Raw genomic sequence first — 25,780 nt, 5'->3', positions numbered from 1 at the left:
CCTTCCAGGTCCATCCATATTGTTGCAAATGGCAAAATTTCATGCTTTTTTAAGGCTACTAATTTTTTTTAATCTATGAAATGGAGATAATAATATACAGAAATGACCTCATGTTAGAAAGTACCTGGCACATAATAAATCCTCATAAATTGCCTAGTATTACCTCCTCCTTTTCCTCCTTCTTCTTATTCTAATGAGGATACACAGAGGAATCACGTAGCATTTAAAAGAATGTATATGTCCAGACCTCATACCCAAAGATTCTTATATTCATGAAGCCTAGAAACTGGCCCTGACTTGTGCATTTTTTAAAAATGCCATACCTGACTTTGATGCACACAAAACTTTGAGCCACAAGTGAAGTGGTTAAGAATGGAGCTCTGGGGCTTCCCTGGTGGCACAGTGGTTAAGAATCCACCTGCCAATGCAGGGGCCACGGGTTCGAGCCCTGGTCCGGGAAGATCCCACGTGGCGCTGAGCAACTAAGCCCATGCACCACAACTACTGAGCCTGCAAGCCACAACTACTGAGCCTGTGCTCAACAACTACTGAAGCCTGCACGCCTAGGGCTGGTGCTACGCAACAAGAGACGCCATCGCAGTGAGAAGCCTGCTCACCACAATGAAGAGTAGCCCCCGCTCTCTGAAACTAGAGAAAAAGCCTGCGTGCAGCAACGAAGGCCCAATGCAGCCAAAAATTAAATAAAGAAAATAAATAAATTTAAAAAAAAAAAGAATGGAGCTCTGGAATGAGACATATGTGGGTTCAAATCCAAGCTCTACCAATTACTAAATAGGTGACCCCAGGCAGGTTATTTAAGCTAGTTTTATATTTCATCTGTAAAAAGGGGTTATTACTACTGAACCTGACAGAGTTGTCTTAAGTGATTAAATAAAAATACGTTAGTACCTGACATACAGTAAACAAAGAATAATAGCTCTTTAATTATTTTTGTTGTTGTGATACTGAGTCTGGTAATATGCCTACACAAATATCATCAATATTGCCCCCTTCTAAGAAAGAATTTGCAAGCTTTACCATCAGCTACCTCCTCAACACATTAGCACAAATTCCTGAAGTGAGAACCAAAAATGAGATGACTGGTCACTTTAAAGCCACACCTAAAGGACAATGATATATACATTTTAATTCCTAAGCTATATAACTCACTCAGAACAGCTGACATTGATAAACTTTAAAAAAAAGTAAAAAAATACAAACGTTTCTACTTATTTTAACATCTGAACATTTATAAATTTTTATAGAAAGCACAACTGAATAATAAACTGTTTTACACCTCCATAAAAATAATTTTTATAAAGTTCATACTTGAATACTTCTAAAAACTTTTATTTCCATTCCTTATTCACTACATTACTTTACAAAATTAAACCCTAAAATGGAGAGATGTGACCCCATTCTCAGGGAAGTCATCTCTATTCCAGTGTATCCATTTTCTCAACATCTGTTCCCCCCAAGCCTCCCTGAAATATCACAGCTACTCCTACAACTCTATTGAAATTATACTCCTCAAGGTGAACAATAAACTAATAATACTCAAATCTATTTTTTTCTCAATCCTCATTGATCCCGACTTCATGTAACATTTTTCTCTTTTGACTTCCATGAACCTGCCCTTTCATACACATATATCTCCTACTGTTCCTTGAATATTCAGCTCCAATCACAAATTTAATTTATCTTGATTAGTTTTAATTCATTTTAGTAAAAATATGTACTAAAAAATCTTATGTAACAAGTCAATAAGGATTCAGAAAATAAGTCTCATATCACTTAATATCTATACCATTTATTTAGACTCTCTTACCACCTTAACTGCCACTTATCCATGGGCCAAGTGGTTTACATGCTCTTTGAAAGTAGAAATCTTACATTTCCTTTATATTTTCTAGCAGAGTGTCATGTACATAGTAAACATACTGTACTTGTTGAGTGAATACATAAATTCTCAAGCCATTACCATATAAACTTGCTCAGATTTCATTAAGGTACTCTATTAAAAATATTATACTTTTGTGTTAAGAATTAATCTTAAGGATGTAGGATTATTGAAGGTATCAAGAATTTGATTACTTCACTGTGTTTCATATTATCCTTGCCTTGATTTGGAGTAAACTATAATATATATTTTCAAATACCTGCATGTTTATGTAATTCTCTACGTGCTTTAATATACAAAACTTTGTCCCAATAAGATCTTATTGGCTAATCTTTAAATGAATTACATGAGCCAAGATGACAAGCCACAGTACCCAGAATTATAATTAAGGACTAGGCAGACAACATAATTTTGGATCCTACAGTTGGATATTAAATAAACCATAAGCTGCATTCTCTGCTTTTCTAATTATTTTCTGGGTTTCTTCATTTATTTGTAAATGGTCCAAGTACTATATTTATTCATTTTAAAATGTAGAAAGTATTTTATTTTAAATAATTTCTAAGGTATAAATAAACCCAAATATTCCCATGCTTTTCCAAGTTTAACAGAAAATGATATTTTGAGTATAGAAAGAAATGTTCTCAAAAGTACTGTTCTATTCATTTAGTCAACAAACAAAGCAAAAGCTTAATTTTCAAGGTAGGGAGAATCATTACCTTCAGAAAGAAATGATTAACACCTTATTTTCCAGCCCAACGAAGGCAAGAGAAATTGAGACATATATTCCTTGATTTAAAACTTGTACTGCTCCAATCATAAGTTGTAGTCATGAGGATTATTGTAACATTTTGTGGAACACATTTATAAATGTGGTGTTGAATTATTCTTTATAGAAATATTTTAAAAAATATTCAGTACATGAGAGAAATGGACACAATTTAAAATCATAATACATATTGGCACATACCATAAGCCAAAAAATGTCCTCTTCACTCCCCCTTCAACAAATAACAACCATAAATATAAAAACCCAACAGAACAGGGCTAGCCTACAAGGTATTAGTCCCACTTGTAAAACGCTAAGATCATAATGAATATACACCTTATTAAACAAAATAATACACCATATTTAACACAGAAAGGTAGAATATCACACCTTATTATTTCCATAGGCCATATCCATTGCTTCTAGGGATAAGGAACAAAGTGCATTTATTAAATGATGCAATGATACGTCATCAAGATACCTAAAAAAAAAAAAATGATGAAATAAGACATTCTGATCTAAAATATACAGCTAACAATAATGTTTGTATCAATTAAAAAACTGACTCTTACTGTGAGCTTTCAAACAATCTTGAAAGTATGTTGGAAATCACTGGCAAATCTGTCATCACTGCTGTTGTTAGAACCTAAGAGGAGAATAAAATTAAATGTAACATATAAACATTTTGCAAAGTACTAATTGAGTAAGAATGACTAGAGCTTACTGTACTGGGTCCTTCTACAGCTCTCCCAGGTTTCAAGGCACCACCACTACTAGGCTTTAATCCCAGAATCCATACTAGATGCTGTAAAAAAAAAAAAAAAATCAAAACAAAGAAATTTATAAACCTACAAAAATTCCAGTAACTAAAACTAAAATCAGTAGTAGGTATCTAATAACTAAATATAAATTAGTAATTGATATTCATACAAAAAACTTATTCCACCAAGCATAGGCAGTAGAACAGGCCATTATAAGAAACATCCCATTGCTTTGTACAATATGAGCCATGTCTTTTTTCTTTTTCTGACTTCTCCTTTTTCATACTTACTGTCTATTCAGGCCTGCCCAAAGGACCAATAGGCACTGGTGAGATATAAAAACAACATTGGCCTCTGACCCAGAGGCTACAACATACCTGTAGAGTTGCCAAGACAAGTTGCCATGATGTTCCAAGAACAGCCCCATGGCAGTGTGCCAAGTTAAGTAAAGTCCTCATACACTGGATATTTTTGGAAGTTAGCTATATTAAAAAAGGATATATTTGTAAGAACTGTTATGCATTCTTGAAAATTACAAGCTTATAAAGAAGTATTAACGTATTCAAATTTTTTTACTAAAAAAACAAAAATATTAACAAAATAGGCTTGGATGGTTTTGTACAGAACAAATTCATTTGCTTAAAAGTTGTGTTATCATAGTTGGTTATAATAATGTCACTCCATATTTATCTAGTTTTTCTAAAAGTATCATTCAGATAAAAGTAAGTATAATGATGAATTTTGAGAAACATTAAAAAAGGTATGAAAGATTTCCTTGATAGTTAATTAGTATTAACTGGTTACCAAGAAAAGAAAAAGTACTTTACCATTACTGTCCCTTGAGGCTGGACTGCTAGCGGTTGACCCACTGCCACAACTTGCTGGTGAGATTCACTTGATGGACTGATCATCATAACACTTTGGCCCTGAATGGAATATGCTAGAACACAAAGGAAAACCTAAATAATTAAAATATACTTTTCACGTTGTACTCAAAGTAATGTTATATTTTAAAACATTAATTTGATTAAAATAAGTTCAACTATGACATTTATTTAGTTACCTATTATCTATATGCAAACATTTTGAAAACTAAGGAGGTGAAAAAACAAAGACAAGTTAGGCAAATATTAAGTAATTTTATATATAACTTTAACAAATTATAAAACTTTGGTAGATTGCTTCACAAGCAAAATAGAATTTAGGACACTTACTATTTTAAACATGTATTCCCAGTAAACTTTTCTACTTAAAGTTGAAGAGAGACCAATACTCACATTTTCAGTTTGAAAACTGAGCATCACACTGAAATTTTTTTATATGACATGTAACACGTAACAAAGTAATCAACAAGAAAAAAAAGTTTTTTGAATGTCAACTTAATCTAAGTGGTGGCAAACATTACTGTTCTACTAGTTCCATTAAAAACAAAACAAACTAACCACTCCCATTTCAACAGTATGCTAGAGTTTACAAAGGACTTCTAGATTTATCTTCTTTTATCCTCACAATCACTGTTTAAAATTGGTATTATTCTGCCCTACTCCCACATCCACTGTTTTAAAAAGATGGAAGAAATTGAGGCTTAGGGACATTAACTTCCCATAGAGGTCAGAGACTCAGTGAGTGGAAGAGCAGAGGCTTGGACTCAGAATTTCTATAATCTCTTCCCTATGCCATGTCACCCCGATAGATGAAGAGAACTCAGAGGAAGCTGAAATCTTACATTTGTTGGAAAGTGTGGCTGCAGTGGTGGTATTCAATACAGTAAGAGCATAATGGGGAGGCAGGGAACCTTTGCATATTGCAGTTATAAAGGCATCTCTTGAAGTTACAAGGCCCAGTCTTCCACAAAGAGCAGCCATAGTCAGTTCAGCTTTTAAAATATTCTCAGTGGCAGCTTCATCTGTGCTGAAAAGAAAAAGTATTTTATTTAGTATGATTAATTTCTTTTAAATTATGCTGCCAAACATGATGTGGAATTAGGCAGTCAGTAAAGTTTTAAGAAAATCTATTTAAAACATTGTCAAAATCAGTCTACTTAAGAAGAACTTTTAACTAATAAACATCTGAAAATTTGAACTGGTTAAAAGCAATTTATGACACATATATTCATTAATGAAGAAAATGGTCAAGAACTCAAAGATATAACTTAAAAATATCAAGCATTTTAAAATCAGTAAATTCTATAATTCTAAAGAAAAACATAAAAAAATTGAATAATATAATCATCATCATTGTAAAAGTAGTAGTAAAGCTTAAAATGAAAAAGGCATTCTGTGGATAAAGAAGATGTGGCATATATATACAATGGAATATTACTCAGCCATAAAAAGAAACAAAATTGAGTTATTTGTAGCAAGGTGGATGGACCTAGAGTCTGTCATACAGAGTGAAGTAAGTCAAAAAGAGAAAAACAAATACCGTATGCTAACACATATATATGGAATCTAAAAAAAAAAGAAAAAAGATTCTGATGAACCTAGGGGCAGGGCAGGAATAAAGACACAGATGTAGAGAATGGACTTGAGGACATGGGGAGGGGGAAGGGTAAGCTGGGACTAAGTGAGAGAGTGGCACTGACATACATATACTACCAAATGTAAAATAGATAGCTAGTGGGAAGCAGCCACATAGCATAGCACAGGGAGATCAACTCGGTGCTTTGAGTCCACCTAGAGGGGTGGGATAGGGAGGGGGGAAGGGAGATGCAAGAGGGAGGAGATATGGGGATATATGTATATTGATTCACTTTGTTATACAGCAGATACTAACACACCATTGTAAAGCAATTATACTCCAATAAAGATGTTAAAAAGAAAAGAAAAGAAAAGAAAAAGGCATTCTATTATTTTAGGATTGTATTTTCCATTATAACATGTGACAATAGGACGGGGGAAGAGGATGGCAGAAAAATAATAACATTCCACGAACATAAAAACTAGTATTAGGAAATAATTCTCAGGATAAATTTAAGGAAACCATTTTAATGGTTTGTTGTTTTCTTTATAACTGCCACATGCAATATAAAACTTACAAAGACTTAATACCTGGCATCAAGAAGGAGTGAGAGTGCAGCAAGCAGACCACACCAGCAGGCATTCACCATTTCTTCCCAAACAGCTCTACTAACTTAAAGGAAAAACAAACAATATTTAACGATAATTATAGATGTCACAGCACTTGACAATGTCAAACTCTATAATCCCCCTTATCACTTGGTAATATAGCAAATATTCCAAAAACAACTCAATTATTAAATAATAAAGCTGTAACATTTAATATATATCTGAATAAATGAAAAATTTTAAACCATACCATAGTTTCAGAATTCAAGAAGTCTTTTTTTTTTTTGGTTGTGCTGTGTGGCTTGTGGGATCTTAGTTCCCCAACCAGGGATGGAACCTGGTCCCTCAGCAGTGAGAGCGCAAAAGTCCTAAACACTGGACTGCCAGGGAATTCCCAAGAAGTTTTAAAACTGAGTTGTTTTAACATATCAATGATAAGATCTTTCTTACAAAAGTGATCTTCAAAATATATACATATATTTATATATATAATATCAGTTCCTATTCCCTTCCATTTCATTGGGCCAAACTTTCGGCCTGTATGACCAGCTGGCAGTGAGACACTGTGATAAGCAGGCTCAGCCACGAGACTGGTTACATACACTGTATATCGTGCAAGTAAGTAAATAAACAGAGTAAAACAGGATCAAGTTTCTCACTGTTGGAGAAGGAAATTTCAAATATGGAAAGTTAAAAGTAAACCCTGTGGTATTAAACTGGAATTGAAAAGATTGGTGTGACCTCATGGTATTCAATATAGAGAGATATATGTTTTTATTTTTATTTATTTATTTTTTGAAGATCTTCTTAAAAATTTATTTATTTATTTATGGCTGTGTGGGGTCTTCATTGCCGCGCACAGGCTTTCTCTAGTTGCGGCGATTGGGGGCTACACTTTGTTGCAGTACGTAGGCTTCTCATTGTGGTGGCTTCTCCTGTTGCAGAGCACGGGCTCTCGGCGCTCAGGCTTCAATAGTTGTGGCTTGCAGGCTCTAGAGCGCAGGCTTAGTAGTTGTGGCGCATGGGCTTAACTGCTCCGCAGTATGTGGAATTTTCCCAGACCAGGGTTCGAATGTGTCCCCTGCATTGGCAGGTAGATTCTTAACCACTGCACCACGAGGGAAGTCCCAAGATACATATTTTTAAAATGTAGATAGATGTGTGCTCATGTATGTGTGTATTTCTATTCACGTACCAAGAAGCATACCTAATGGCCATGTGTTAGTTTCTAAATACTATTCTCCACTAAAAGGAACTAGGGCTCCTTGGAAAAATAACTGACTCCTAGGTTAGGCAAGAAAAATCCAAGATGACCTTAGAACATTTTGCTGTATCAGGCAGTAAGGTAGTGCTCAGAAAATGACAAAAGGACATGGGATGATAAAAGGACACAGGGGCTAGCTTGAAAGGGGTCCCAAATGGCCATGTCAGGGATAATGAGCATTAAACCAAATAATCATAATCAAAGATTGTAACTCTTTGAATAAAATAGGAATCCGAGAGTCTACACTAATACAAATAAATAAATGAAACAAAATAAATGAGGAAGAAGGGAAAGCTCTCTTTTACAGATGTCTCAAAGTATTTCTCCAGAAAAAGTTAATAATTAACTTTATACTGAAGAAACAAGGCACACATCATACTAACCAAATGATAAAAGTTAACATCACCAGTGTATAGCATAGCAACATTTCTGTGGTAGCTCTGCCAAAAATGAATATATTGAATCTAATTATGAGGAAACAAAAACAAACCCAAGTAGACTGGGCTGTTCTCTTCAAAAATGGCAAGGTCATATAAAACATGGAAAAATTAAGGAATTGTTCCATACTGAAGGAGGGTATAGAGACATGCAACTGAATTCAACATGTAATCCTAGACCATAAAGGACATCACTGAGGCAAATGGCAAAATTTGAAGGACATTTGGGATTCGATGACATATTGAATTGATGCTAAATTTCTGATGGTGACTATACTGTGGTTAAGTAGAAAACTGTCCTTATTTTTCGAAAATACACTTTAAAGTACTCAGGGGTAATGGGCATCATGTCTGCAACTTATTCTCAAATAGTTCAAAAAAAAGTATAGTGACATGTATATAGAGAGAATGATAATGCAAATATTGTAGTTAACAATTGGAATATCATGGTGAAGGATATATGGAAACTATTATTTTTGCAATTTCCCTGTAAATTTAAAAGTATTTCAAAATAAAAATTAAAAATACAGAATCATAATAATATACCTATTGCTTTATCCATTTGGTCTGATGTTGACTGTAATTCTTGCTGTTCTGATGACTGTGCTGGTGAAGAAACTGCTTCAGTGGTAGTTGTCTGACATTCTGTTTCAACCTCTCCTAACTCTCCTTCAATCATACTAGTGATTCCACGTACAAGGTCTAGCAAACAATGGAATGCCACGGACATAGCATAACCTTCTGGTATAGTCGGGGGCTCAACTTTGTCCAACATCTCTAGGCTGAAATTATGAAAAAATCAGATGCTAATGAGAAGCCACAATGATGAAAATACATATAACTATTTCCATAATCTGTAGACTACAGAAATTAAGATTAACAGAATAGCAAAAGTAAATGGTCACTACTGGGTTTCCTTTGGAGGACAGATCCCTTCATGGTATTCTAAGAAACTGATTAGAAAAATTAAGGCCTGACCAGTATGATAACTGATTATTTTAATAATTCACTTTTTGCCTCTCCCCCAAGTTGTGCCAGTATTTTCATTAATTGTTGACATTAGAAAAAATACTTACATACAAAATAGAAAAAGACAGATTACAAGCCATCTCAAACTCTGACTTAGCTGCTTTTAAAATAAGCTGCTATATAAAATCGGTAAACAACAAGGACCTACTATATAGCACAGGGGACTATACTCAATATCCTGTAATAACCTGTAATGGAAAAGAATCTGAAAAAGAGTACCTACAAATATTTATGTATAACTGAAATCACTTTGCTGTACACTTGAAACTAACACAATATTGTAAATTAACTGTAATTTTAAAAAGGTAATAAATAAGTAAAATAAGATCTTATAAGATCAAATCAATCCTATAAAGAGGAAAAGAAGCTTTCATACTAGGGAAAATTATTACTGTGAGATATCCAGCTCATCTGTCATCCTATCATCTCAGATACAATCGGCCAACAGGGTAAGGTAATACTTAAAGCATCAGTGTGTCACGTTCAAATTTTAGAGCAAGTTATACTCCGTAATTAGGACAGAGCTTTCAGACGGAAAGACAACAAACCTTTTGTTTCAAATCATGACAAACAGGTTTTAAATTCCTTAAAATGGAAATCTGTCAAGATAATTCAATGGAGAAAGAATAATTCAATGGGGAAAGGACTAACGGATATTCACATGTAAAAGAGTGATACTGGAGCCTTACCTCATACCATATACAAAAATGAACTCAAAATGAATCAATGACCTAAATGTAAGATGTAAAACTAAAAACTCTTAGAAGAAAACATGGGCAAAAATCTTTATGACCTCAAATTATGAAATGGTTAGGTATGATATCAAAATGCATAAGTGACCAAAGGAAAAACAGATAAACTGAATTCATCAAAAGTAAAAATGATCGTGCTCTGAAGGACACTATCAAGAAAATGAAAAGACAATCCACAGAATGCAAGAAAATTTTTGGAAATCATATATCTGATAAGGGACTAGATGTTGAATATGTAAGAACTTTCACAACTCAATAATAATAAAAAGAAAACCCAACTAAAAAGGAGCAAAGGATTTCAATAGATATTTCTCCCAAGATGATATATAAATGGACAATAAGCACATGAATGAGATACTCAATGTCAATTTGAAACACAGTAAGATACCACTTACCCACTAGGACGGCTATAATCAAAAGACAGTAACAAGTATTGCTAAGGATGTGGTGAAACTGAAACCCTCACACATTGTTGGTGAAAATGTAAAATGGTGTGGTTGCTTGGGAAAACAGCTTGGCAGTTCAACAGAAAGTAAAACATAGAGTAACTACATGGCCCAGCAATTCCACCCCTACGTATACATCCAGTAGAAATGAAAATATCTATGCAAAAACTTGCAGGCAAATGCTCATAGCAGCATTATTCATAGCCAAAAAGTGGAAACAACCCAAATGCCCATCAACTGACAATGAAATAAACAAAATGTGGTACTACCATAAGGTGGAATATTATTCAGCCACAAACAGAAAGTACTGGTACAACCTGCAACATAGATGAACCTTCAAAACATTATGCTGAATAAAAGAAGCCTGACACACAAGAATATTTATTGTATGATTCCATTCATATGAAATATCCAGAATAAGCAAATCAACAGAGAAAGTAGATTAGTAGTTGCTAAGGGGTAGGGAAAGGGAGATTGCAGGATGACTGCTTATGGATATGGCTTTTTTTTCCTCTGGGGTGACGAAAAAGTTCTGAAATTAGATGCTGCTTATGGTTGCCTAACGTCTGAATATAATAAAACCATGAACTGTACAATTGTAAAAGGGCAAATTTAATCCTATGTTACTTCTATCTCAAAAACAAAATTGAAATCACTAAAGATCGTAATAAGAAAAGCTAATAAAAGTAATTTCCAAACTCAAATTCTAAAAGTCTCCTAATCATAATCAGTATAAGGTAGGAAATTTATAAAGATGTAAAACTCACAATAAACAATAAAAACACCTATGTATACCTATCATTTATTGAGCAATTTACTCTCAGCCTGGGATACTAAGGGTTTTTTTTTTTAATGTACCTCATTTAACTCCTCACAAAAACCCTAAGAGATACAGATGATGAAACTGTGAACTAGGGTGACAGTTATCAGTCAGCAGTTTTTAACCCAAGTCCGACTCTAAAGCCTATCAGTTTAACCCATATGGGCCAATTCTCAGTATTTTTAAAATTTAGGTAACCAATACTAACATATTTATATTATCGATCAAGATATTTAAGCTCAAATGGGGAAGTGAAGTTTATGGGTTTAATCTTTGCCAGGCCAATTAGCCTTAAAGAGCCACATACTAAACCAATCAGTGCCAAGCATCTTGTTAGACAAATCTCTGTTCTCAAAGAATATATCATCTATTGGGAAAATGCATCTAAAACAGATAAAATACTCCTAAACATCACAAACTCTAATTCCCAAATTCTGTGGTACAGACTTTAAGCACCAGAATAGTTAAGAGAAAAAGGTAATTTATACCACAAACCTAAACAAACCCACACTTTAACTGTTTCAGTGCTGCTTTATTGTAATTACTACACAAACTCCACTTTTAGATTAAAGGTAACCCATTTATTTAAATATTTTAAAATTAAGGTCAAGTTGAAAAAACTGTCACAAGTCCAACTTTGAAGGGAGCCATAGTATAATAAATCTGAAAGAATATACTGTCATTAATTATGTCAAAACTACTTGTCTATATGTCACTTAAGTTTTCAAATTATTACACACTTAAGAAGTCAAAAAAGAACTGTATACACAATTAACATTTATATGTATGTCTTCAAAGAAAACAGTGAAAATCATTTTATACTAAAACTCACAATGAATAAAAGATACCAATTCAACAGGTAGGTCCCAATGTGAACATACTAACCCATTTACAAAAGAAACCCAGTATTTTCTGTCTATTTATGATTTCAGAAGTGAGTATCGATACATATCGATAACTACCTTAAATGTAAATGGATTAAATGCTCCAACCAAAAGACACAGACTGGCTGAATGGATACAAAAATAAGACCCATATATATGCTCTCTACAAGAGACCCACTTCAGACCTAGAGACACATACAGACTGAAAGTGAGGGGATGGAAAAAGATATTCCATGCAAATGGAAATCAAAAGAAAGCTGGAGTAGCAATTCTCATATCAGACAAAATAGACTTTAAAATAAAGACTATTATAAGAGACAAAGAATGACACTACACAATGACCAAGGGATCAATCCAAGAAGAAGATACAAAAATTATAAATATTTATGCACCCAACATAGGAGCACCTCAATACATAAGACAGATGCTAACAGCCATAAAAGAGGATATCAACAGAAACACAATTATAGTAGGGGACTTTAACACCCCACTTTCACCAATGGACATATCATCCAAAATGAAAATAAATAAGTAAACACAAGCGTTAAATGACACACTAAACAAGATGGACCTGACTGATATTTATAGGACATTCGATCCAAAAACAACAGAATACACATTCTTCTCAAGTGCTCATGGAACATTCTACAGGAGAGATCATATCCTGGGTCACAAATCAAGCCTTGGTAAATTTAAGAAAACTGAAATCATATCAAGTATCTTTTCTGACCACAACGCTATGAGACTAGATATCAGTTACAGGAAAAAACCTGTAAAAAAAGCAAACATATGGAGGCTAAACAATACACTACTAAATAATCAAGAGATCACTGAAGAAATCAAAGAGGATATCAAAAAATATCTAGAAACAAATGACAATGAAAACACAATGATCCAAAACCTATGGGATGAAGTAAAAGCAGTTCTAAGCGGGAAGTTTATAGAAATACAATCCTACCTCAAGAAACAAGAAACATCTCAAATAAACAACCAAACCTTACACCTAAAGCAATCAGAGAAAGAAGAACAAAAGAACCCCCAAAGTTAGCAGAAGGAAAGAAATCATAAAGATCAGATCAGAAATAAATGAAAAAGAAATGAAGGAAACAATAGCAAAGATCAATAAAACTAAAAGCTGGTTCATTGAGAAGATAAACACAATTGATAAACCATTAGTCAGACTCATCAAGAAAAAAAGGGAGAAGACCCAAATCAATAGAATTAGAAATGAAAAAGGAGAAGTAACAACTGACATTGCAGAAATACAAAGGATCATGAGAGATTACTACAAGCAACTATATGCCAATAAAATGGACAGCCTGGAAGAAATGGACACATTCTTAGAAAAGCACAACCTTCTGAGACTGAACCAGGAAGAAATAGGAAATATAAACAGACCAGTCACAAGCACTGAAATTGAGACTGTGATTTAAAATCTTCCAACAAACAAGAGTCCAGGACCAGATGGCTTCACAGGTGAATTCTATCAAACATTTAGAGAAAAGCTAACACCTATCCTTCTCAAATACTTCTAAAATATAGCAGAGGGAAGAACACTCCCAAACTCATTCTACAAGGCCACCATCACCCTGATACCAAAACCAGACAGAGATGTCACAAAGAAAGAAAACTACAGGCCAATATCACTGATGAACATAGATGCAAAAATCCTCAACAAAATACTAGCAAGCAGAATTCAACAGCACATTAAAAGGATCATACACCATGATCAAGTGGGGTTTACCCCAGGAATGCAAGGATTCTTCAGTATACGCAAATCAATCAATGTGATACACCATGTTAACAAATTGAAGGAGAAAAACCGTATGATCATCTCAATAGATGCCGAGAAAGCGTTCGACAAAATTCAACACCCATTTATGATAAAAACTCTCCAGAAAATAGGCATAAAGGGAACTTTCCTCAACAGAATAAAGGCCATATATGACAAGCCCACAGCCAACATCGCCCTCAATGGTGAAAAACTGAAACCATTTCCACTAAGATCAGGAACAAGACAAGGCTGCCCACTCTCACCACTATGATTCAACATTGTTTTGGAAGTTTGAGCCACAGCCATCAGAGAAGAAAAAGAAATAAAAGGAATCCAAATCAGAAAGAAGTAAAACTGCCACTGTTTGCAGATGAAATGATACTATACATAGAGAATCCTAAAGATGCTACCATAAAACTACTAGAGCTAATCAATGAATTTGGTAAAGTAGCAGGATACAAAATTAATGCATAGAAATCTCTTGCACTCCTATACACTAATGATGAAAAATGTGGAAGTGAAATTAAGGAAACACTCCCATTTACCACTGCGACAAAACGAATAAAATATGTAGGAATAAACCTACCTAAGGAGATAAAAGTCCTGTATGCAGAAAACTATAAGACACTGATGAAAGAAATTAAAGACGATACAAACAGATGGAGAGACATGCCATGTTCTTGGATTGGAAGAATCAACATTGTGAAAATGACTATACTACCCAAAGCAATTTACAAATTCAATGCAATCCCTATCAAACTACCAATGGCATTTTTCACAGAACTAGAACAAAAAATTTCACAATTTGTATGGAAACACAAAAGACCCCAAATAGCCAAAGCAATCTTGAGAAAGAAAAACAGAGCTGGAGGAATCAGGCTCCCTGACTTCAGACTATACTACAAAGCTACAGTAATCAAGACAGTATGGTACAAAAACAGAAATATAGATCAATGGAACAGGACAGAAAGCCCAGAGATAAACCCATGCACATATGGTCACCTTATTTTTGATAAAGGAGGCAAGAATACACAATGGGGAAAAGGCAGCCTCTTCAATAAGTGGTGCTGGGAAAACTGGACAACTACATGTAAAAGAATGAAATTAGAACACTGCCTAACACCATATACAGAAATAAACTCTAAAAGGATTAAAGACCTAAATGTAAGGCCAGACACTATAAAACTCTTAGAGGAAAACATAGGCAGAACACTGTATGACATAAATCACAGCAAGATCCTTTTTGACCCACCTCCTAGAGAAATGGAAATAAAAACAAAAATAAACAAATGGGACCTAATGAAACTTAAAAGCTTTTGCACAGCTAAGGAAAACATAAACAAGACGAAAAGACAACCCTCAGAATGGGAGAAAATATTTGCAAATGAAGCAACTGACAAAGGATGAATCTCATGCAGCTCAATATCAAAAACACAAACTACCCAATCCAAAAATGGGCAGAAGATCTAAACAGACATCTCTCCAAAGAAGACATACAGATTGCCAACAAACACATGAAAGGATGCTCAACATCACTAATCATTAGAGAAATGCAAATCAAAACTACAATGAGGTAGCAGCTCACACCAGTCAGAATGGCCATCATCAAAAAATCTACAAACAATAAAGGCTGGAGAGGGTGTGCAGAAAAGGGAACCCTCTTGCACTGTCGGTGGGAATGTAAATTGATACACTATGGAAAACAGTATGGAGGTTCCTTAGGAAACTAAAAATAGAACTACCATACGACCCAGCAATCCCACTACTGGGCATATACCCTGAGAAAACCATAATTAGAGTCATGCACCACAATGTTCATTGCAGCACTATTTACAATAGCTAGGACATGGAAGCAACCTAAATGTCCATCAAAAGATGAATGGATAAAGAAGATGTGGCACATATATACAATGGAATATTACTCAGCCATAAAAAGAAATGAAATTGAGTTATTTGTAGTGAGGTGGATGGACCTAGAGTCTGTCATACAGAGTGAAGTAAGTCAGAAAGAGAAAAACAAATACCATATGCTAACACATATACATGGAATCTAAAAAAAAAAAAGTTCTGAAGAACGTAGGGGCAGGACAGGAATAAAGATGCAGACGTAGAGAATGGACTTGAGGACACAGGATGGGGGAAGGGTAAGCTGGGACAAAGTGAGAGTGTGGTATGGAGTTATATATACTACCAATGTAAAATAGATAGCTAGTGGGAAGCAGCCACATAGCACAGGGAGATCAACTTGGTGCTTTGTGACCACCTAAAGGGGTGGGATAGGGAGGGTAGGAGGGAGACCCAAGAGGGAAGAGATATGGGGATATAGGTATACATATAGCTGATTCACCTTGTTATACAGCAGAAATTAACACAACATTGTAAAGCAATTATACTTCAATAAAGATGTTAAAAAAATAATAATTATGTCTTTGCTCACTCTTATTTCCTCAGATATATCCTTTCTGTTCCTATCTTCACTGTGATCACTCTCTACACCCTTATAACTTGCTTTTTCTTCAAACAGTTAACCATTACCCAACGTGATACTACATGTTTATTTGCATCTTTATTGACTATCTCACTCACTAAAATGTAAGGTCCACAAGAGCAGCAATTTTGTTTTGTGTTGGGATTGTTTCAATTTAAAAAATGAGGTGGGGTAATGAATGAGATAATTATTAATGTCTCCTTCAGTGCTAGAAATCTGATTCTTTTATAACTTGATACTGTAGTATACTCAATCATTAGCCTTTGTAGCAAGGCAAAGCCTATATGAGACAGTAACTTCAATCTTTTAAGTGACTAAGAATAACAATATTTCTGTCCTCCATGACTCTTTACTTTTATAATTTTAGGCAAAATAAAAAGCTGCACAGTAAAATATCATTGTGATGATACAATGCAGGCTGACATATCATACAAATTCATGATTTAAACTAGTCAGAGATTCTGCTTCACAGTTTAAGTCTTGATTTACTGTCACTGGAACAGTGTTTTAATTATGCATATCAATTACTCAAAATATATTAGTTAACTGCCTCACAACTGTGGCAATGTTAAACACATGTAGTATTGGTTGCTTTATCTCTGTAAGCACTACAGTTCACTAAGACTTACTTAAGAAAAATCAACAATACACTGTTGAATATGTAGTTGTTAAACTGAAATGTCTAATGACAAATTTTTGTTTTGTTTGTTTGTTTGTTTGTTTGCAGTACGCAGGCCTCTCACTGCCGTGGCCTCTCCCGTTGCGGAGCACAGGCTCCGGACCGCAGGCTCAGCAGCCATGGCTCATGGGCCCAGCCACTCCACGGCATGTGGGATCTTCCCGGACTGGGGCACGAACCCGTGTCCCCTGCATCGGCAGGTGGACTCTCAACCACTGCGCCATCAGGGAAGCCCCATAATGACAAATTTTTAAATAACACATGTGGAATCCATTAAACACTTTAATTAATTAAACTAAAAGTTCCATGTGGTAAACCCTAAAAATGTGATCAGCCAAACATTTAACTATCCACATACAGAATCCTGAAAGGTAGATATGTCACTACTCCCATTTTATAGTTGAGTACATTGAGATTTTTAAATAGGTAAACTAATTTGCTGAAGATAACTCAGTATCAGAAGACCTAAGTCCACAAGGCCTGAAATCAAGCCACATACTTAAATCAAAAAGCCATACAGAACAAGTGGATAGGTCCTTAGGTAAAGAAATCACATTCTGTTTTGTTATGCTGTTAATAGTCCTCAAGTAGTACAAAAGAAAACAAACAAAATCCAGTCCTAGATAAAATTCTCAAAATATAACAAAAGAAAATTAGTTCTTAAATATGTTAGAAATAGTAGGTCTAAAATTTTAAATATAATGCAGAGAGAAACATTTTACTATAAAATATAAACCCCAACAATAACATTCCTTACAAAATAATGCTACTACTACTTACTAGGTTGCTTTAGCACTGCCTTGTACTGTTACAGTCAGAATAGGTATCCAAGTTCCCCTATATTCAAATGCTGGTAGCAAAGTAACACCTCCACCAATCCCCAACATTCCTGAGTTAGCTGGTGCCGAGACAGGGCCACCTGAATTATTGCTTCCTGTTAGATAAGGGAAAGCAAGCAAAGACACCAATTTACTACTTAATTACAAATCCATAATATTCAAACACTTGGTCAATTTTTTAAAATTATGCTATAGGAATGGATACTGCACAAATAAATGAAATTTACCAATCCTATTTTGGCTACTAGAGAGTCTCCCTGTTTCCCCAAAACACCATTTCCTTCTTTATATAAAAGGTACTAATGAGTAAAAATACTGACAAACTATGTAACATACCTTTTGTTAAATCACTTTTTATCAGAGGTGGGATTAAAGGACAAAAGAGACCACTAATCAGAAAGTTAAAAATGGAAGAGAAAGAAGTTAAAGGGAACAAGAAGCTATACACTGATTTCCAAATTTAAATCACGTTCACCTGTTTTGTTAAAAGAATGACTAACAGACCTCCTTAGTTACTACCTTAGTAGTAACCACACTCTTTAAAGAGAGGCACCAAATGAAGATTCTTCTAAAATGAAAATTAGCATCTAAACTTTTGTTCTTATGTGATGAGAGGAACTGAAAGTATATCAGAGAAGAATATATATTCTGGAAAGAAACATAGTTACCTCAGTGAAATCAAATTATTCTTTAAGTGTAAATCTTTATATTTATATATAAAACTTAAAATACTATAAAGAAATATAAGAAATTATAAAATAAATGTATATATTTAGGTAACCTCAATTTCTCTAGTCACAGGATTTCTGTAAATATCCTCTCAGAATATTGAATATTGTAAATTATGCCAGAATATAAAAACCAAAATATGACTAAGCCTTTACCAGCTTGGTTTGTCGTAGCAGGATTTCCAGTCGGAGGGACAAGAAACAAGGACTGGATAAAAGATCCCAGTGCATTCACAATATCACGAAAAACCTTGGTAGAATGCTGTTTCATATCATAGGACTGACAAAATGACCTGTAAAATAATTTTAAATGTTTTTGGAGAAAATATTTGATTAAAAATGTTTAATTTTTTTTTAATAGCAAGTAATGTTGATAAATCAGTCTCAATGCTATACTTAAAACTTCTTCAGCACACCCGAGTGATTTTACTAACTCTGGACAAAGGTTCAGAATGAGGTCAGTGTTCTAAAAAAATTATCTTGGCCATATTAACTCAGTAAATTCAATTGATGGCAATCCCTAACCACACTTTTTGCCCACACATACACCCCTCCATATACATACAATACACAATTTTCTTTGTTTAGAAATTATTATTGAAATAAATATTTAAGCTCTTCCTGTTAGCATAAATATTAACCTATCCATTTAACAAAATACTGCTGAGTAAAGTTTTACCTCAGTAGCTGAGGCTGCACACAGAGTCTGTGTATTGATTCCACTGCAACAGCTCGTAGCCACTGTGGTTTATCTCCATCCAGAAATTTCACCAGAAGTGACAGAAATATTTCACATTCAGTTACCTAAAAAATACAACATTTTTAATAATATTTCTTTAAATCTAAGAGTTATAAATTATACTCTTATTCTTACTCCTACGGACAAACCAATAAAATCTTTTAATTTTAAATAAATTATGATCCTTAATGGGGAGTGGAGAAAAAGAAAAGAAGGGAAAAGTAGTTATATATGGAAAAGATAACAGTAAAAATAGTCAGTGTCTCTCTAAATATATCATTGAAAACTCACACTAATGATCTTCTAACATGTTTAATCTTTTATACCTATTCTTTAGAAAGCACTATGCACCATCATGCCATCCTCATTCCTGGAAGGCAGCATGTATCATGTACACTCATGTACCCTTCATTAATATCCCAACACTTTTTCCATATGTTCTTATGCTGCTTCAGAAACAAAGAGGCAATAAGCCAAAGAACGTCTGGCATATATTTTCTAGTAGGAAATCAAGAAGGAACCTGTAGCAGTTGACAGGTGTAAGATATATAAAGTACTGAGAACAAGGCTTGGTACATAGTTTTGCATTATTAACTATTAGTTATTACCTTTGGTATTAATATAAGCCATCTCCTTTGCAAGCTCTTTATAAATAAATAACATTTAAAGCATATTCTTGACATTATTCATTAAATGTCTGATAACTGAACGAATGAACAAAGGAAAAGTCACCAGTTTATTCAAAGGTTGTTTCTGTTACATATTTGTTGAGGACACAGCAGGACCTCTGGGAAGTAAGAATTAACCTGACATTGTGATCGCTAGGCCAAACTAAATCATACTTCCACACCAAGGACAGCAGGTTATTGGAGGTTTTAGCTGGCGGTGCTCCAAAATGAGTGAGCATAATGCGAGGCAAGGAATTATGAGAATAGAGGAGCCCTCAGGATTTTAGCCCGAAGTCTCAGCAGTTGGTATTTTCTAATGCCTTTTAGGTAGATGCTTAAAAATAGGACATAATTATAAGGATAAAGTAAGAGGGATAACTAAAAATAGTTTCATCCTTAGACTGCTATGACTGGGTAAGTCATAAGGCAGAGCTTTGTCACTGTCCTAAACTTGATATGGTTGAAAAGCACTAGATCAGAAATCACATGGCTCAGCTTCTTTATCCATCAACTTTGTAGATGACAACAAGCTAGGTAATCTTCTTATAAATAAAGGATAAAAGTACCTGCACCTTCCTGAGAACTCAAATGAGAAAAATATGAGTAAAAAAATCCCCTAAACATGACAAAGTGACATGCAAGTGCACAGTGCTTACTCTTTTTTATAAGTAAAATTACCCCTTTTAGTAAAGAACTGAAAAGGAGAGAATCATGCTAGTGACTCACTGGGCAACAGTTTTATCTACTGAAGAGTTTTAACATGAGTAGGTCCTTCAAAATGTGTACTATCTGCTTTAGAGTAAAAGTAGAATTTAAAATGGTGACAGAATTGAAGCTCACTGGTTAGGTTTTCAAGCCAGAAAATAAAGGCTCTCAGAAACATCAAGTACATCACAGCCAAAGAAATTATTAATGTTATAAAACTTGCCTTTAAGAGTTTCCTTTCATTTCCTCTCCTATGAAAAAGTGACTACAGTACAAATCAAACAATCACTCAATTTTATACTACAGCCACTAAAATCTTGTGATTTGGGTAAAAGAGAGAGCCTCTCTCCTGGGGTCTGGAGCTTTGCTCTTGCTTCTTCCCTCCTTGCCAAGTGTGAAACTCTGATCAGAGAACTAGTGTCTGAGGACAATGAATTGTCCTCAAGGGTATCTATCAATGGAAGGTGCCTATTGTGAATCTAAGTTAAGCCTTTCCTCCAAGAGGCTGCACTCATATGAAACAGGTATCTATGGTCCAAGTCCAACTCTTGTGGCACAAAAGTACTCCGTGAACACCATTATACTAGCGTGAAGGGTGATGAATGTTTCTGAATTCCTATAGTCCTTTGGTACCAAATAATAGTCAAGAGACAACTGATGTTTAAGATGAATCAAAGCCATCCTGGTGGAAATTTTCATCGAAATACCACATAGATGTCTGATATGGTATAATGTACATAAGATAACTGTTTGCTTAGGAGACAATGAAGAAAGTCTTGTAGAATATTTAAATGCAGGAGTCTATTTCTCAGGAGCTGTTTAGTGCTAACAACCTTATAGCTAGTGGATTTGTCAGTGATAAGATTCTTTGTGAGAGAAATATATGTAAAGATGTGGAAAATTAAGTTGCACAAGTCAATTTAGCCCATTCATTCCTTTTTAAAAGCAGTAAGTCAAAGGCAGAAGAGAGATATGCTAGCCACTTACAACTAAGTTTAGTAAACTCCTTAAAGATATGTTCCTAAAAAAGACATCTGGGCATGGAGCCTAAGTGTATCAGAGAGCAGAAGAGCACCTAGCTCAGATGACAGGACGTGGAAAGAATATAGTGTACTACCTATATTATATCTGTACCTGAATGACTGGAGCATTCTAATTTCTTCTAATCACTCTCTATATATTAACAGAAGATTAGTTATCTTCTCCGCCCTGAGTTACTTGATAGAATAAGAGATAAGCTGGTGAATACTGGGGAAGAACACTGATTCTCCAGTGCAGTGGTTCCCAAAGTGTGGTCCCTCAGACCATTTCAGTACATCTGTAACATCACACTATTTTCGTAATAAGACTAAGATATTACTTGCCATTTTTAAAGTATTGACATTTGTACTGATGATTCAAAACAATGGTGGGTAAAACAGCTGGTGCTTTAGCAAGAATCAAGGCAGTAGCACCGAACTGTACTAGTGTCATTGTATTCTTCACCATCACACACAATTAAGAAAAGTAAAAGGGTCTATTTCACCTAAGGACCACAATCACAATGAACAAAAATAAAATAACAAATAAAATACAATTATTGATTTTATTAAAGCTGACCCATATGTGCATGTCTTTGTAATTTTCTGTGTGACAAAACAGGAAGTACACATGAAGTACTTTTGCTGTGTATCAAAGCACAATGGTTGTCTGAAGGAAAGGCACAGCCGGGAACTGAACTAATCACTTTTTTTCTCCTATGAGAACCATTTTAACTAAAAGAGTATATGGCAAACTATGACTATTTAGACTTGTGTATATTGCAGATATTTTCTCAAAAATTAACCAAGTAAGTCTGTCACTTTTGGGGAAACAATGGATAAGATATATAAGTCAATGATAAGATTCAAGCTTTCAAACAAAAATTAGAATTTTGGAAAACTTATATCTGCTGTTGTGACCTTGACAGCTTTTTAAAAACAAAAGACTCTTCTGATAAATGGTTGCTGATATTAACATGTGTGATTTTTGGTACTGTATAAAGTATTAACATTTGGAACATTTGCTCAACCATAATAAATGATGCATGGGTAAAGGATACAATTGAAGCATCAGATGAATCAATGAATTTTAACGTAACAGCGTATAAAAATGTCATTACCATGGTTTCATATTCTACACCTTTAAGAAAGAGTCACTGGTTCAGTTTGGTATGAGATCGAAGAAGAATATATACTATTACCTGAAAATGTCATTAAAATAATTCTGCCTTTTCTAACTGTATATCATTGTGAGGACAGATTTTCTTCATATGCTTTGACTGAAACAACGTATCACAAAATAATGAAAATAGAAGAAGGTATGAGAATCCAGCTATCTTCTATTAAGCCAGACATTAAAGAAATTTGCAAAAAATATAAAACAATGTGTTTTTTTCTTTGGAAAATATAGGTATCTTTCATGAAAATAAATTTTTCTGTTAACATGTAATGGATTTTAGAATCATCTCAGATTAATTTTTAATACAGTAAATAATACTAGAAATAATCCACATAAATGAAAGCTCCTCAATATTTTTAAAGCGTACAAAGGGGTCCTACAACCAAAAAGTGTAAGAAGTACTACTCTAGTATGTCCTTTAAGATGTATCATTTCCAGGTTTAAATACAGAAAACACAAGAGAAATAAGAGAGATGCATTCCACACCAATCACGTACCTCACCCCACAACAACCACACTTCTAACTTTTGCCCTTGGAGAAACTAGAATGTTTGAACTGTTCCATCCTAATGAGTCAAGTCTCCATGTAACAAATTATAACACTAGGAATTAATGTCATATCTGAAGAATTCATCTTTGCAGCACAGTCCTAGAGCTGCCTTGTTATGAAGGGAAGTTTCACCAGTTGGTCATCATGCCCAATAGATAAGTGAAGAATAGAAGCAGGCTTTTCTCTTCCTTCAAACAGCAACATTCAATCTTTACTGTAGCTGGTTGTGCTTTTATCTCTCCCCATTCTGTCCCCCCAAATCAAGGAGACTAAGATCAAAATATAGAGAATGGTAGAGGAGCAGTACAGGAAACGTGGCACTGGCAGCCTTGGAGAGAGGAAGAAATGAGAACTAAGAAAACAGTGAAGAATAAAATGCAGTGGGGTTAAGAGTGTGGGTTTTGGGGGTGTAAAAGAATTACTTAACATCGCAGCTCTGCAGCTTATAAACTGTATGATCTCAGGCAACTACATAAATATCCTGAACCTCATTTCTTCAGCTGTAAAATAGAAATACGAAGGCCTACTTTATAGGGTTGTAGTAAAGTCTAAATGAATGAATGTAAAGCACTTGTTAGTATCCAGAATATATGCACTCAATATCAGCAATTTCATCTAAAACTGAAATTACTAAAGAATAAGATTTCTATAGCTATGAAAAAGTCACTGGATGAACCGCTAGATAACAGAAGTGGAACAGAAACCAAATGCCTTAGTCTGCTTGAGCTGCCGTAACAAAATACCATAGACTGGGTGGCTTAGAAAACAGAAATTTATTTCTCACAGTTCTAGAGGCTGGAAGTCTGAGATCGGGGTGGCAGCATGGTTGGGTTCTGGTGAGGGCTCTTTTTCTGGCTTGCAGGCGGCTGCCTTACTACTGTGTTGTCACATGGCAGGCAGAGAGAGAGAGCATGCTCTCCAGTATCTCTTTGTATAAGGTCACTAATTCTATCATGGGGGCCCTACCTTCATGACCTCGTCTAACCTAATTGTCTCCCAAAGATCTCATCTCCAAATACTGTCACAGTGGGGGGGGGTTAGGGCTTCAACATATAAATTTTGAAGGGATACAATTCAGCATCAAGTATTATAAAAACAAAAGATAATTAAGTTGGTAATTCTTGATTTGGGAACAGAAACAAAATGTGAATTCTGCATTTGCTGTGGTGAAGATGTAAGCATGCTGCATTATTGTGGAGAACAGAAAAAAGATGGGGTTCTCCATTTCTGATTAGTGGATATGAAAAGGAAAAGGAGAAATGTCCTCTCTTTCTATAGATTTATGTTAATTTAATTAGTTAAACATGTATTTTAGAGAGGGAAGAGAGAGAAGCCCTCCCAAGACAACTCTGATAATACTTAGGGAATAAATAGTGAAGTGATATATATTCGGCCTAGTCACAGGTAATAAACTCTCTCAGTTTTTGTTCATCTGGGAAAGACTTCATTTCTCCTTCATTTTGAAGGAAAGTTTTGATTAGTATTCTTGATTGACAGTTTTTTCTTTCAGTACTTTGAATATATCACCCCATTCCCTTCTGGCTGGCAAGGTTTCTGCTGAGAAGTCCTCTGAAAATCTTATGAACACTCCCTTGCACATGAAGAATCACTCTTCTTTTTCTGCTTTAAAGATATTTTGTCTGTGACTTTTGACAGCTTGATTATAATGTGTCTTGGCTTGGGTCTCTTGAATTAATCCCAGTTGGAATTCTTTGAGCTTCATGAATTTGTATGTCCATTTCCTTCTTCAAATTTGGGGAGTTTCAGCCGTTACTTCTTCAAATAAGCTCTCTGCGCCCTTTGCTCCTCATCTAAGACTCCCATAATGCATTGTGAAATAATAAGAAATATATATGTTGGTCTCCACCCCTGATTTTAGGAGAGCTCCTAAAACCCTTGTAAATAGGGGTGGCTAGGAGTGTCCTTTGTTCTAAGAATTGACTTCTGACCCCAGTTCCTGACACATATCTCCTAAAACCCTTGTAATTTCCTGAATGATAGGAGCATCTGACACAGAGCTCCTAAATCCCTTGGAACTTTGTAGGTAACAGGAGTACCTTTTGTTCTAATGAGGCAACTCTCAATGGACTCTGGGATAGGGGTTAGTTACCAGAAAGAGCAAACCATGATTAGAAGCTTGGTACTTTCAGCCCCACCCTCCATTCTCTGGAGTGGGAAGAGAGGTGGAAATTGAGTTAATAATCAATCATGCCTATATGATGAAACCTCCCTAAAAATTGCCAAAATATGGAGTTTGGGGAACATCAAGGTTAGTGAACAA

General features: G+C 34.7%; 1 protein-coding gene across 5 annotated transcripts in view; it reads right to left on the bottom strand.

Moving 5' to 3' along the window:
• MON2 (MON2 regulator of endosome-to-Golgi trafficking) overlaps positions 1 to 25,780 on the bottom strand; it is a 124,189-nt gene that overhangs the window by 58,510 nt on the left and 39,899 nt on the right. For all 5 annotated transcript variants that reach the window (XM_027106888.1, XM_027106885.1, XM_027106886.1 and 2 more), the window contains 11 exons: positions 19,318 to 19,442; positions 18,795 to 18,931; positions 17,852 to 18,005; positions 8,746 to 8,981; positions 6,481 to 6,562; positions 5,157 to 5,341; positions 4,258 to 4,370; positions 3,808 to 3,912; positions 3,394 to 3,474; positions 3,242 to 3,315; positions 3,060 to 3,150 (listed from right to left, as the gene is read on the bottom strand). In XM_027106888.1, the coding sequence (XP_026962689.1) occupies positions 3,060 to 3,150; positions 3,242 to 3,315; positions 3,394 to 3,474; positions 3,808 to 3,912; positions 4,258 to 4,370; positions 5,157 to 5,341; positions 6,481 to 6,562; positions 8,746 to 8,981; positions 17,852 to 18,005; positions 18,795 to 18,931; positions 19,318 to 19,442 (1,383 nt within the window). The remainder of the gene's footprint in view (positions 1 to 3,059; positions 3,151 to 3,241; positions 3,316 to 3,393; positions 3,475 to 3,807; positions 3,913 to 4,257; positions 4,371 to 5,156; positions 5,342 to 6,480; positions 6,563 to 8,745; positions 8,982 to 17,851; positions 18,006 to 18,794; positions 18,932 to 19,317; positions 19,443 to 25,780) is intronic.

The sequence above is a fragment of the Aethalodelphis obliquidens genome, unplaced genomic scaffold, assembly GCF_003676395.1.
Source record: "Aethalodelphis obliquidens isolate GAN/ISIS:26980383/991018 unplaced genomic scaffold, ASM367639v1 scaffold8, whole genome shotgun sequence".
NCBI classification, from domain to species: Eukaryota; Metazoa; Chordata; class Mammalia; order Artiodactyla; family Delphinidae; genus Aethalodelphis; species Aethalodelphis obliquidens.
The sequence above is the reverse complement of the archived record's forward strand: the minus strand, read 5'-3'. Positions and strand labels throughout refer to the sequence as shown.